At 50.1% G+C, this 14,667-nt stretch overlaps 1 protein-coding gene across 1 annotated transcript; it reads left to right on the plus strand.

Annotated features, from left to right (window-relative positions):
* The first annotated feature begins 579 nt into the window (after positions 1-579).
* TMED3 (transmembrane emp24 protein transport domain containing 3) lies at positions 580-11,465 on the plus strand. Its single transcript, XM_010843221.1, has 3 exons — positions 580-891; positions 3,072-3,320; positions 10,622-11,465. The coding sequence occupies exons 1-3, from the start codon at positions 721-723 to the stop codon at positions 10,856-10,858; spliced, it is 657 nt and encodes a 218-aa protein (XP_010841523.1). The 5' UTR covers positions 580-720; the 3' UTR covers positions 10,859-11,465.
* The last annotated feature ends 3,202 nt before the right edge of the window (positions 11,466-14,667 follow it).

The raw sequence follows: 14,667 nt of genomic DNA on the forward strand, positions 1-14,667 counted from the left end.
ATGAAAAAGAGGGGTGTTAATTGGGTTCTCAGGAAATGGCAACCCACTCCAGTATTCTTGCCTGGAGAATCCCAGGGACGGGGGAGCCTGGTGGGCTGCCGTCTCTGGGGTTGCACAGAGTCGGACACGACTGAAGCGACTTAGCAGAGTTTCCATCTCTTCTTTCATCTAGCCTTCCTAACTACTGCGTTATAGCAAGTTTGGGTACACCCATTTGTAGACCAGGAGACTTTCTCCAGAACCAGTCAAAAACTGAGTGTACCCTGTAAAACCTCACGGGCTTCGTGTTCCTGCAGCCAGACAGTATGGACTGCGTGCACCTGGGCCGACTCCGGGAAACACTCAACCCTGCAGGACCCAGAGGGTGCAGAACCATGCCTACTGGGGATGCAAGTACAGTGTGCTTTGAGGAGATGCGCGCTGGCGGTGGGGACCTCGCCTCCCCTTCGCTGAGATGCTCCAGCATAAAAGCGGGGCGGCGCAGCGAAGGGGGAGTGTCCCCTTCCCCAGCCCAGCCAGCGCGCAGGCGCAGCGGTGCTCCCTGGCTCGCGTCCCGGGCCCACCCCCGAGCGCGCGGCTGCGCTCTGAACCGCGGGCCCGGAAGCGCGGCGCCGGCTCGCGCCACGTCTGTGCTGCACCTTCTCTGGGTCCAGCAGCTGCCGCCCCGCCCGTGCAGACCGTAGCCCGAGCCGCGACCTGCCGGACTGGTCCGGGAGCATCATGGGTGGCGTGGTCCCGCGCTCCGTCTCCGCGCTGCCGCTGCTGCTGCTGCTGCTGCTCCAGGCGGAGCGGCCGCGCGGCGCCGAGCTCACCTTCGAGCTGCCGGACAACGCCAAGCAGTGCTTCCACGAGGAGGTGGAGCAGGGCGTGAAGTTCTCCCTAGACTACCAGGTGAGACCTGGCGCCTCCTCTCTCTCCCGCTTCCAGGTCTTCAGTGGTCACTTGTGCGCCCCCGGCTGTAGTGGCTGGAATTAGCCAAAGAGGCTGCAGAGGGAGGCGGGAATGACCAGAGACAAGGAAGTCAGAGCCCACCCGAGACGGACCGACTAGCCAGGGAGGTAGCACCGCAGGTGCATGCCCAGGATGGGGATGCCCGGGCGGCTCCGGCTTCCTGGGGAGTTGATCTGAATGACCTGAGAGCGCGTTGACTCTACAGAACGCCATCTATGGCACCAGGCTGTCTGTCCCAACGTTTTTTGGACAGCTTTGTGCCCGCCTGTACTGGAAAATGGCAGCGAGATGAAATGGGTTCGTGGTTTTATTTTTCCGCCTCTCTCCAGCGTTTGAAGTCATAGTTAGGGGGAGCTAGGGTGCTTTGGAAAGGAGTCCGCTCGGGCTTTCAGCCTGGCAGTTTTTACAAGGAGTGGTGTTGTGGCTACTGCCATATGGCTCAGAAAAGCTCCAAGCTCCTGCACTCTTGGCTGCTGTGAGAGTTCTCATGGCTCGCTGTTGGGGTGTGGCGGGGGGAGGGGGGGGCGGGGCGGGGGAAGGGGGGAGGGTGGCGGTTGGGAACAGGTAGGTCTTGAGTGAGAGAGCTGCAGATCTGAGTTTAGGCAATCCTACCCAGATATCCGGACAGGCGTCTGATCGTGGACACATACTGGCAGGCATTACAGAAGGGAAGTGGCACGGGTAGCAAAAGGGAGGGTAGGCAGTGTGATGGGCCCTCTCTGACCAAAACCACTAAAAGAGGCTGTGCATGGGGACAGCATCCTGTGTCCTGGCCTCTGAGTCATTCATCTCGTTACTTTCACATTTGTGGACAGTGTGCAAACTGCAACTGGGTAAACAGGGGTCACCCAGATACAGTTGTCAAAAAAAATGATCCTTGTGGGACTTCCCTGGTGGTCCAGGGGTTAAGAATCTGCCTTGCAGTGTAGGGGACATGGGTTCAATCCCTGGTCAGGAAAGTAAGATCCTACATGCCGCAGAACAACTAATCCTGTGTGCCACAATGAAAGATCCTGTGGGATGCAATGAAGACACAATGCAGGGCAATAAATAAATACATAAATAAGTATTTGAAAACAGAAAGACTGTTGTGAGGCTGGAGGGCCCTGAGAGGTCATCAGGTCCGTGCTAGGTCAGAAACCGCTGTTATGGGCTCAGCATAAGTCTATACATGTCCAGCATTAGGAATCTCACTGATCACAAAGCAATTTCTTCCATCTGTACAAAAGGAAATATTAACGTCTGGAAGCGGATGGAGGCCTTTGACCGTGTTCTTTGATGGACCCTAGTTCTAGTCATTGGCCATCCCTGTGATTCTGCCTTTAGCAGATCTTATCTTTCCTATGGTACAGTTTGAACAAATGACTCCCTTGGTAGTCACTGATTCTGTGAAGGCTTCGATCTGTATTTGCCTTCCTCTTGCATTTCATCTGCAATAATATAAACCTCCAGAGCCTCAGTTTCCTCTTCTGTAAAGTGGAGAGGATTAAGCTCTTTGCACCCTTTTTTTCTTTTAAGATTTTTTTTTGTTTTTTTGATGTGGACCATTTTTAAAGTCTATTGAATTTGTTACAATGTTGCTTCTGTTTTGTGTTTTGGTTGTTTGGCTGTTAGGCATATGGTATCTTAGCTCCCTCACCATGGATCGAACCTGCTCTCCCTGTATTGGAAAGCAAAGTCTTTTTAAAAAAACTTTTTATTTTATATTAGAGTATAGCCAATTAACAATGTTGTGGTAGTTTCAGGTGAACAGTGAAGGGACTCAGCTATACATATACATGTATCCAGGAAGGCAAAATCTTAACCACTGGACCACCAGGGAAATCCCATGGCTCTTTGCACTCTTGCAGAGCAAAACTTTTGGAGTCAGTCAGACATGGATCCAAGTCTTAGCCTTGTTACTTTCACGCTGTGTGACGTGAACAGTTCACTTCAACTCTCTCAGCCTCAGACTCATCCTCTGTGAATTGGGGAGTGTCATGGCACCTGCTTTAGAAGGTTGTGAAGACTAAATGAAAACAATGTTTGTGACATCTAATCACAGTGCCCAGTTGGCATTTGGTAAGTGGTGGTTGCCCCCTGGTAAAAAACGGCCTGTGGGTCTCTTTTATGGTTGTCAGGTCATCACTGGAGGCCACTACGATGTTGACTGCTTTATGAAAGACCCTCTGGGGAACACCATCTACAGTGAAACCAAGAAACAGTATGACAGCTTCACGCACAAGGCCGAGGTCAAGGGCGTGTATCAGTTTTGCTTCAGCAATGAGTTCTCCACCTTCTCTCATAAAACTGTCTACTTTGACTTTCAAGTGGGCGACGAGCCCCCCATTCTCCCAGACATGGGGAACAGAGTCACAGCTCTCACCCAGGTGAGTGGACATCAGCACCAACAGTTTGAGATGAACCCCCTCCTCCACCCTGCCCCCACAAGCCTATTCCTCCCGGTCTTGGCTGATGAACAGTCACCAGCCACCCACCTCCTTGTCTGAAGCCACAGTATTTGCTCTGCCCGTGTGTTCACAGCTAGTCCTAGAAGACATTATGGTTCTTCTTTCTGGTTCCCCTTCTGGTCTTCCTCTCCATTCTTTAACTGTGTCCCTGCAGTACTTTCTTCTGGTATTCCCACGTTCCCATTCAGTCTGACACAGCACCGCTGTCAAAGCACACACAATACGTGCCTCTCTGCTCCTTCAATGCATCTGCGTCAGAAAAAGTCCTGCTTTCTGTGGTGTATCAGTTAAGGTAACACAAGCTGCTATCACAAGTAAACCCCAAATATCAATGGCTTAACACAATGGGAGTTTTGATTCTCACTCAAATAATAATCTGGAGAGTGGGGGAGTGGGTGGAGGACTCTCCTCCATGGAGTGACTTGGGAAACCAGGCTCCTTTTTGGTCATCTTGCCACCAAAAAATGGAGAGAATGAGAAAGCCCCGCCTGCTTCTTAAAAGCCCTGGCTCAGAAGTGACACCATTACCCCTGCTCATATCTCATTGTTGAGAAATAGTCGTGTGGACAGTCTGGGTGAATGGAAGGAAGGCTGGCATATACAGTCCTGTTAGGCAGTTGACCCCTAGTGACAGCTCCACATCCTAACAGAAATAGTGACAGTTTTGGAGGACAGATAGTCATCCGTGTCACCCGTGGCTCACGGTTAACTATAATCAACCTCAGCCTCCTCCATCAGTCTCTCCTCCTACTGTTCAAGCTCCTCCCTCCCAGACACAGACTCAGGCTGGAATTGTTGTGTTATTTACCCCTGGGCCCTCAGCACCCCAGTGCATGGAGTGTGGCACAGAATAGGAGCTCGCCAAATATTTGTCGAGCGACTGAGTGGCAGGACCCAGGAAAGCTCCCAAGACGGGAATGACCATCTGTGGCTGCATCTGTCCCAGAACTGAAGCCAGAGCATCTGAGTGTCTGGTGAGACCAGGTCACCTTCTGGGCTGCCCTCCAAAGTGACCACAGGCTCCATTCCTCTGTGGCTTTGATGATGGGTTTATTCTCTGAGCAGCTGGAGGTTAGTACTGCACTGTGCAGTCAGTAACACTATCTGCTTAGGGCTATTGACATATTAATATTAAAATTAAAATTCACCTCCTTGTTTGCTCTGTAGCAACACATCTGTCTAGTGCTCAGTAGACCCAAGTGGCTGGTGCCCACACGTGGAGAGTTCTGCTGGACATCATTGTGTTTGAACTTGGCAATATGAGTGCTGATAGACAGTCCAGCCCAGGGTGTGTCTTTATGTGTAAGAGCTTTCACAACCTATCCTCTCAAGAGTTCTGTTGGTCATTGATGAAATGGCTTCTGTACTGAAGATTTTGTAAGTTTCCAGGAGCTGTGTGTGTGCTCAGTTGCTCAGTCGTGTCCGACTCTTTGCCACCACATGGACTGTAGCCCACTAGGCTCTGTCCATGGGATTCTCCAGGCAAGAATATTGGAGCAGGTTGCCAGTTCCTCCTCCAGGGAATCTTTCCAACCCAGAATCAAACCCACCTCTCCTCCTTTGACTGCACTGGCAGGTAGATTCTTCATCACTGTCACCACCTGAGCTGAGAGATTTGCCTCTTGAAACAGTGGAAAAGAAACCAGTAGAGGAAAGGCTTTGTGGGTTAGTGCAGTTGTTGTTCAGTTGCTCAGTCGTGTCTGACTCTTTGCAACCCCGTAGACTGCATATGCCAGGCTTCCCTGTCCTTCACCACCTCCCGGAGTTTGCTCATTGAGCAAACGTCCATTGAGTCAGTGGTGCATCCAACCATCTCATCGTCTGTCGCCCCTTTCTCCTCCTGCCCTCAGTCTTTCCCAGCATCAGGGTCTTTTCCTGTGAGTTGGCTCTTTGCATCAGGTGGCCAAAGGATTGGAGCTTCAGCTTTAACATCAGTCCTTGCAGTGAATATTCAGGATTGATTTCCTTTAAGATTGACTGAGCACAAGCTGTCCAAGGGTCTCAAGAGTCTTCTCCAGCACCACAATTCAAAAGCATCAATTCTTTGGTGCTCAGCCTTCTTTATGATCCAACTCTCACATCTGTACATCACTATTGGAAGAACCACAGCTTTGACTGTATGGCCCTTTAGTCAGTAGAGAATAGGCTTTGTGGGTTAGGGCACTAGAGACATTCTTTCCTGGAGCCTCAGGGTTGCGTTTTGTTGCAGGAGAGATTGCACTTGCTGCTTCTGCATCTGGGGACCTCATCCTTCCTTCTGCCCAGACGCAGAAGAGACATTTCCTTCTACTTCTGTACCTGTGTCCCCTCTCCCTGATTGAGTGGGGTTGTATCTGTATCTGCCTCCGACAAAGCTCACTTGCTAATGCTGGACATGTGCTCCGTCTGCATTTGTGCCCGGAGGATGCTGTGATCAGAGCTGTGTTTTTTCTTTTTAATAATTCTGTTTATTTATTTATTTTTGGTTGTGCTGTGTCTTACTTGCTGCTCGGACTTTTCTCTAGTTGCAGCAAGCAGGAGGCTACTCTCTAGGTGTGGTACACAAGCTTCTCAATGCAGTGGCTTCTCTTGTTGCAGAACCTGGGCTCTAGGGCAAGTGGGCTTCAGTAGTTGCAGCTCCCGGGCCCTAGAGCACAGGCTCAATAGTTGTGGCACACAGGCTTAGTTTGCCCCATGGCATGTGGGATCTTCCCAGACTAGGGATTGAACCCGCATCTCCTGCATTGGCAGGCAGCTTCTTTACCACTAAGCCACAAGGGAAGTCCCAGAGCTGTGATTTAAGGGTGAGGGTTCTCAGGGAAGGGACCAACTGACTCTTCAGGAGGTTTGGGAAAGTCTTCACAGGGAGTCTTAGCTCACAGGCGACAGTGTGAGTGCTTGTCCAGGAGCGTGTCTGGCATGGGGGACGGAGGGCCCCCCAGGTGGCGAGAACAGCAGATGCAGGTATCAGGGCATCACTTTCCTCCTGGGCCCTGCTCTTAACTTTGCTCTCACTTTGCTCGGCACAGATTCCCTCTCTGCCTGCAGCTGTCGTGTCTCTTCCCATGAGGCTTCGTCCAGGTCAGCACTACGCCAGAGGCCGTGTGCTGTGGGACTAGTATCAGCCTCAGGGGAAAAGACCAGGATTCAGAGTGACCGAGTCCCAGGCTGGAGGGACTGTCTTCACCCTGAGTTCCAGAACGACTGGGCTCCTAGCAGAGGACACGGGCCAGGGTTCCTGCTGAGGGAGGCCAAGCTTGAAGCGCTCCCAGCATCCCTAGAGTCTGGGCAGGTCCTAGGGGAGGCTGGAGGCTTCTGACAGAGGTCCAAGGTCCGGGGCTGCCTCAGTGGTGGTCGAGGGAAGATTAAAGTTTCCCTGACTCTACTCAGAGGCCAGCTCACATGACACTCCCTTTGAGTTCTTCAAGAATTTAAAGAACCGAGTACAGTAAGTCTCCTATGTACAAACAAGTTTTGTTCCGAGAATGCATTCATAAGTCCAATTTGTTCCTAAGTCCAACAAAGTATCCAACTAACACAGTCATCTATATAGGTTTATAATACTCTTTACACAAATAATACATAAAACACAAACACAAAAAATAAAGGAAACATTTTTAATCCTACAGTACAGTACCTTGAAAAATACAGGAGTACAGTACAGCAGCTGGCACACAGGGGCTGGCATCGAGTCAACAGGCAAGAAGAGTCACTGACTGGAGGAGGGAGAGGAGGTGGGAGATGGTAGAGCTGAAGGGTTGTCAGCATAGGAGATGGAGGGTAAGCTGCACTGTCACGCCTGATGTTGATGGCATGCACATTTACACCTTTGAAAGTTTGCAACTTGAAGGATCATACATAGGGAACTTGCTTTTATCTTTGGAGGCTCTGAAGAGGTGAGGCTGAGTGAATTTCCTGACAGTTACAGAGTGAAGACCTGGGCACCAGCAGGTGGTGGAGATAGGCTGGGAGTGGGCATGGGATGCAGGAAAGGGATGGTCCTGGGGGCAGAAGGATTGGTCAGTGTCTCCAGAGACCACCTGTCAGGATGGAGTAGTGCCCGCCGTCCCTGTGAGGCTCCAGGACACTGGGAATTAGCAGGGCTGGAGGTCTCAGCAGGGTGAAAGTCAGGCTCTGGGAGAGCTGGGGACCCCTGGCCCTGGGCAAACAGAGCTGTTTGCCAAAAAAAGGGCCTCTGCTGGCTTCCTGCTGGGCAGGAAGCAGGCTGCCCAACTGAAACTTTGTGGAAACAAGCGGAATTGGTGTCTTAGGCAAACAGACAGGTTGTTTTAGGCAACGTCTTAGGCAACAGCAGGTCCCTGAGAAAGGGGAGGAGGGATGTTTCTCCGGTAAGGGGCTGCTCCCAGTGTCTGTGGATCTTGGTGTCATGTTGCTCTTGGTCTCTGGGGGCCCATGCTAAGTTTCTGAATGGGTTTGCTGGATCCAGATGCCAGGAAGACTGTAGAGCACCACCTCTTGCTCTGTTACCTCTGAGGATTGACCTCCTTCCCATCACTGATCAGGTCTGAGGTTGTTGCTGTAAAGGTCTCGGGCCTTCTTCAGAGACTCTCAGTGCTGGTCTCTGGCCGGGGACATGTGAGCCAAGCCTCTGAAACGATGCCTTCCACGGCAATGTGACATGTCTTCTGTCCAGGGTGTCTGCACCTGTGATTTCTGTGTCCTTCTCGGCCTCTCTTCCTCCCTGCCAACCCCGACCTCACTCCTTCTCCAGTGACCCTGGACTTTGGGAGGAGGGTGGAGGTATCAACCTGTACTGCTGAATGCTCAGGCCAGGGCCCAGGGGTCCCAGGAGCACCCAGTTCAAGTGAATGAAATGTACACCTTGAGTTTCTGAAAGAGTGTGCGGTGGAGGGAAACACAGGATGGAACTCCAGCCTGGAAAGCCAAGGAACCCTTCCCTTGTATTTAAAAAGCAAAGTGTGGATTTATACATATTGAACGTGTGTGTACGTATATGTACACATGCATCTGTATGCATATACACACGGCCATTCATATGCAGATATACACATATATGTATATCTCTGTCCATCCCACTGATTTCATCCCACTGATTTTTAGAGACCTGTTACCAAGTCTCTAAATGGCTCCCAGATCCACTCGTCTTAAAAAAAAAAAAAAATATTTCTTCGACTGTGCTGGTTCTTAGTTACAGCAAATAGGATCTTTAGTTTCAGCCTGTGGGATCTAGTTCCCTGACCAGGGATAGAATCCAGGCCCCCTGCGTTGTAAGCGCAAAGTCTTAACCACTGGACCACCAGGGAAGCCTTAGCTTCTAGCTTCTTACATTGAACTTTATGAATGGTTCACCTTTCCAGTATGGGAAGCAGTTGTCTGTCTGGTGCTTATGAACTTCTGTAGCACAGGAACCCATTGTCCATAGAGTTTTCTAGGTTTTGAATGTTCTAGAGGTTGCCAGTGAGTAAGGACATGTTCTTTCACAGGCATAATGTCTTAGTTTTCCATTGCTGAGTCAGTAATTACTGCAAATGGCTGAAAATAATAACAATTTATTATCTCACAGTTCTAGAGGCTTTGCTCAAGTTCTCGGGCTGAAATCAAGATCCTGGTGGGGTCAGGCTGTCCTCTGGAGGCTCTGGGGCGTCTCACACTCACTTAGGTCCTTGGCGGAATTGAGTTCCTTGCAGTTGGTGGTCATGCTCTCTGCTCTTAGAGTTCTTTCTCTGCTTCTTGCATGTGACCTTCTCCATCTTCAGAGCCAGCATCAGCGTGCTGAATCCTCCTGTGTCCAGCCTCTCTGACTTCTCCTTCCACTGTCAGGTCGAGAAAGCTCCCTGTTTTGAGGGGCTCTCAGGCTCCCTGGACAGTCTCAGGTGTGACATATAATCGTCATAGTCACAGCTTGTATTCTCAGCTTCCTGGGGTTGGTAGTGGTGGGACCTTGGTAGTGGTGGGACCCTGGTAGTGGTGGTGGGGACATAGTCAAAGATCTGCCTGCTATGCATGGTAGTGTAGCAAGTAAAGGAAGTTGTGAAGTAGCACGTGTTACATGTGAGTATATGCATGTGTATGTGCTGACAGGCACACGTGTCTGTGTCTTTGCCCTTGTTTGTATGCTGGTGTGGGTCTATGTACATGAGAAATGTATGTTTTCATGTATTTGTATGTATGCCTAGAAGTGTAGGCAGCAGTTTTGTAATAGAATGAGCAGTAGATTCAGAAATAAAGTGAAGGTGTCAGTCTCCCAATCATGTACGACTCTTTTGTGACTCCACGGCCTATAACCTGCCAGGCTCCTCTGTCCAAGGCAAGAATAGTGGAGTGGGTAGCCATTCCCTTCTTCAGGGGATCTTCCTGACCCAGGAATTGAACCCTAGTCTTCTGCATTGCAGGCAGATTCTTTACCATCTGGGCCACCAGGGTAGATTCACAGTCTAGTGCAGTTGGAATTTACGCCACGCCACGCCCTGCCATTAATTTGCTGTGTGACCTTGGGCAAGTCACATAGCCTCTCTAAGACTCAATTTCCTCTTTAATATGTGCAGTAAGCAATCAGTCAGCCCTCCTTAGCACTGGGGGTAATGATCCTTGCCTGTCAGGGATATGGTAAGTATTAAATAAGAGCTCAGGGAAAAAAAAAAAAAAGAACTCAGGGCAGTGTTTGAAAGCAAAGTCTCAGGACTCGAACAGTTGAGTTTAAATATTATTTATTTATTTATTTGCCTGCACCAGATCTTAGTTGTGGCATGTGGGACCTAGTTCCCTGACCAGAGATTCAGCCCAGGTCCTCTGCATTGGGAGCAGCCCTGACAGTTGAGTTTACATCCGGCTTCCCTGGTGGCTCAGATGATAAAGAATCTGCCTACAATGCAGAAGACCCAGGTTTGATCCCTGGGTTGGGAAGATCACCAGGAGAAGAAAATGGCAACCCACTCCAGTATTCTTGCCTGGAGAATCCCATGGACAGAGAAGCCTGGAGGGCCACAGTCCATGGGTCGCAAAGAGTCGGACACGACGGAGATGCGACTGACACTTTCACACTTCTGCCATCTCCTAGCTCTGTGACTCTGGACAAGTTACTTGACCTTTCTGAACCTCAGTTAGGCTTATTATGAATAAAACCGTGTCAGACCCTTAGCTCAGAAACATTGTTAGCACTTAGTAGTACGTAGGATGTTGATGACAGAGTTTGCTTTGTGTGTGCCAGTTTCCATTCTTTTCTGAGGGTCAGCAGCGACTACTTTTCTCTTCCTGCCCAGATGGAGTCCGCCTGTGTGACCATCCATGAGGCTCTGAAGACGGTGATCGACTCGCAGAAGCATTACCGGCTCCGGGAGGCACAGGACCGGGCCCGCGCAGAAGACCTCAACAGCCGAGTCTCTTACTGGTCCATTGGCGAGACCATCGCCCTGTTTGTGGTCAGCTTCAGCCAGGTGCTACTGCTAAAAAGCTTCTTCACAGAGAAACGGCCCATTGGCAGGATGGTCCACTCCTAGTTGGGGTGCTCTGCTCCCAAGCCCCTTGCACCCTGGGACAGAGCAGCCCCCTTGGGCCTCAGGCTCCTGCGGGCTGGTGGGTGTACCCCAGGGTGGATGCCCTGTCACCTCACCTTCTAATCAGATGCTTGGTCCTTGTCCTCCAGCAGCTGGAGCTCATAGAGCCCAGTTAGCAGGAGACATTGAGCTGCCTTATATGTGCAACAGTGAACGCAGAAAGGGTCTGACCAGGCAGGGACTGCCTGCTGTGGGGGGCAGGCAGGCCGCCATCCAGTGGCCTGGCCAGCAGGAGGAACCCCAAGTGCCCTGGCCTCCAGGGCACAGCTCAGGGCTCTCTCTCTTTGCTCCATGACGCACAGCTCATTTGGCTTCTGTGTCCTCTCCCCTGTGGAGAAGACTGGGCCCTGAGTCTGGGCTTCCCTCCCTTGAGCTCTCTGTACCTGTGGAAACCAGGCCCTGAAGCGGCTTTGCAGAAACCCCACCCCAGGGGAGCCCTGGAATCGGCCCTGGAAGCAAGAACAGGATGGTAGCTGGGTGCCTTGGCTGGCTGTGTATCTCCTCGGAGGTGGGACTCTGGCTAATAAAATCTGAGTGTGAGCACCATAGAGACTTGCGTCTTTCTTTCTTTTTTTTTTAATTAATTTTTTAGGTGGTGTTGTTCAGTTATTAAGTCATCTCCGACTCTTTGTGACCCCATGAACTGTAGCCTGCCAGGCTCCTCTGTCCCACACTATCTCCTGGAGTTTGTTCAAACTCATGTCCATTGAGTCAGTGATGCCATCCAAACATCTCATGCTCTGCCTCACCCTTCTCCTTTTGCCCTAAGTCTTTCCCAGCACCAGAGCCTTTTCCCAGCACCAGGGTCTTTTTTTAGGGGTAATACTTTATTATTTTTAATTGGAGGATAATTGTTTTACAATGTTGTATTTGTTTCTGCTGTACAATAATGTGAATCAGCTGTAAAGTGTACATATATCCCAACCTTCTTGGACCTCCCTTCCCCGCCATCTCACCCCTCTAGGTGATCACAGAGCACTGAACTGAGCTCCTTGTCTACACAGCAGCTTCCCATCAGCTGCCTGTTTTACCCATGGCAATGTATATGTATCAGTGCTACTCTCCCAGTCTGTCCCATTCTCTTCTTCCCCTGCTGTGTCCACAAGTCTCTTCTCTAAGTCTGCTTCTCTGTTCCTGCCCTGCAAACAGGTTCACCTGTACCATTTTTCTAGATTCCACATATATGTGTTAATATATAATACTTGCTTTTCTCTTTCTGACTTCACTCTGTGTAACAGGCTCTAAGGTCATTTTTTTAATTCATTTTTTATTGGTGTATAATTGCGTTACAATGTTGTGTTAGTTCCTCCTGTGCAGCAAAGTGAATCAGTTGTACATATACATATATCCACTCTTTGTGTCCCTAAAGGAGCTCACAGCTTAGTGGGGGAACACTGGCATGCATATAAATAATTGGAGTGTGACAGAGCAAGTGATGCTTCAGAGATGGGTCTGTGTAGATGTTTGTGGAGGGGGCAGTAAGTTACTCTCCTCTCAGCTGAATGAAAACAGTGAAGTAGGGAGCTGGAGACTTTGTGGTCTCAGACTCTAGTGGTTACTCTGAATGACTGAGTCATCATATCATTTAAATATAGGGGCTCAAAACAGAAAATGCAAAGACTGAGCAGTACTGAGTGGCTGTCTCAGGGTCATGGCTGCAGCAGCCACAGTGGTCTCCTTAAAATGTAAGTCAGATCCTTCACTTCTGGTCAGAACCTTCCCCATGTCGTGCATGTTGCTCTCAGTTCATGGCTAAGTCCCCACCGTGGTGGTGAAGTCCTGAAGCACCTGGTGCCTCCGCCCCTGGCCCTGGGAAGCCCCTACCGTATGCCATCCTCTCTCCTTTCATGCCCTCCTGGCTTGCTATTCCCATCACACCAGGCCATGCCCCTACCCCGGGACCTTTGCACAGGCTGTTTCCTCCACAAGAACACCCTCTCCCTGTTGCCTGCATGAGCTCCTGACCAGTGTCATGTTAGCTATGAGGGCTCCCCTAATGACTTTATTTAACATGGCATCATCTCACCTGGCTGTGCATGTCTGTCTTGGCTTTACTTCTCTGTTATATCATGTATCGCCACCCACAGATGTGTTTACTTGTCTGGTTATTTTCCTGCTTACCTCATAAAGATGGAAACTCCATGAAGGCAGGGCCTTTGTTTACTGCTGTATTCCTAGTGTGTAGAATAACGCCTGATAGATGCTAAGCTCTTAATATGTGTTAGTTGTTAGATGAACAGCCTTTCCCATTAGTAAGAAACAGATGCATACTGATCAAATATCTAAATAGTAGGTCTTGAGGGCAGATATCATGTCTTTCATAAAAAAAAACAACCCACAAATCTGAAATCCTAAGTTGTTTTAAGTGTTAATAGTGCCCTGTGCTACTGCTAAGTTGCTAAGTCGCTTCAGTCGTGTCCTACTCTGTGCAACCCCAGAGACGGCCGCCCACCAGGCTCCCCCATCCCTGGGATTCTCCAGGCAAGAACACTGGAGAGGGTTGCCATTTTCTTCTCCAATGCATGAAAGTGAAAAGTGAAAGTGAAGTCGCTCAGTCGTTCCTGACACTTAGCGACCCCATGGACTGCCTACCAGGCTCCTCTGTCCATGGATTTTCCAGGCAAGAGTACTGGAGTGGGGTGCCATTGCCTTCTCCGAATAGTGCCCCGTAGGGAACAAAATAAATAGTCCCCCTAGAAAGAAACTCTGTAAGCCTTACTTAGCTTGCTGCTGCTGCTGCTAAGTTGCTTCAGTCGTGTCCGACCGACTCTGTGATCCCATAGATGGCAGCCCACCAGGCTCCCGCGTCCTTGGGATTCTCCAGGCAAGAACACTGGAGTGGGTTGCCATTTCCTCCTCCAGGGCATCTTCCCAAACCAGGGATCAAACCTGTGTCTTCTGCACTGACAGGTGGATTCTTTACCACTGAACCACCATGGACTTTCCCCATGTTTGGAGTATAGTGATAAACAGTGTAACACATCCTATGTTCTACTACCTGGATTAACCAATATAATGTGACTGGTTCCTCTTAGAAGCTCCCTGATGCTCTGTGCCCACCTCTCCTGCATTTTGCCTTGAGGCTCCCTTGCTCCCCACCCACCCTTTAACATGATTTCAATGGCAGCAGCCAGGCCACAGGTACTTTGTGTAGGGCATGATCAGGGCAGATTGGAGGCCCTGCCTCAGGATGCGGAGTGATGGTTGACCAGCTGCCCTAGGGCACCTCCTCTTCCCTGTCCTCCCCTCCTAAGACCTCTGGGTGATGGTTTAGAAATTAAGGCTGCTCTCATCCCCAGACTGTTCTTTCTGAGAGTTTAAAGTGAACATTGAGGGCTTCCCTGCAGGTCCAGTGGTTAAGAATCTGCCTGCCAATGCAGAGGACACAGGTTCCGTCTCTGGCCCAGGAAGATCCCTGTGCCGTGGGACAACTAAGCCCATGCTCCACAACAGGAGAAGCGACCACAATGAAACGCCCATGCACCGCAACTAGAGAGTAGCTGCCCCCATTCGCCATAACGCTGAAAGCTCGAATTCAGCAGCAAAGACCCAGTGCAGCCAAAAATAAATTTTAAATAAAAGTGAACAGTGAACAAGCTGCCAGGTATTGGGTTGGCCAAATATTCATTTGGATTTTTCCGTAAGATGTTTTGAAAACTCAAAAAAACTTTTTGGCCAACCCAGTATCAGATGATGAGGGTTACTCATTGTGATACTCCATCCTGGGGAATATCCTTCCCCCAACACCTCCT

The sequence above is a fragment of the Bison bison genome, unplaced genomic scaffold (assembly GCF_000754665.1).
Source record: "Bison bison bison isolate TAMUID 2011002044 unplaced genomic scaffold, Bison_UMD1.0 scf7180017864181, whole genome shotgun sequence".
Classification (NCBI taxonomy): Eukaryota; Metazoa; Chordata; class Mammalia; order Artiodactyla; family Bovidae; genus Bison; species Bison bison.

Coding starts and splice junctions, on each gene's coding strand:
- TMED3 (XM_010843221.1), top strand. CDS start 721: ATGGGTGGCGTGGTCCCGCGCTCCGTCTCCGCGCTGCCGCTGCTGCTG. Junction 892..3,071: donor AGTTCTCCCTAGACTACCAG/GTGAGACCTGGC, acceptor TATGGTTGTCAG/GTCATCACTGGAGGCCACTA. Junction 3,321..10,621: donor GAGTCACAGCTCTCACCCAG/GTGAGTGGACAT, acceptor CTTCCTGCCCAG/ATGGAGTCCGCCTGTGTGAC.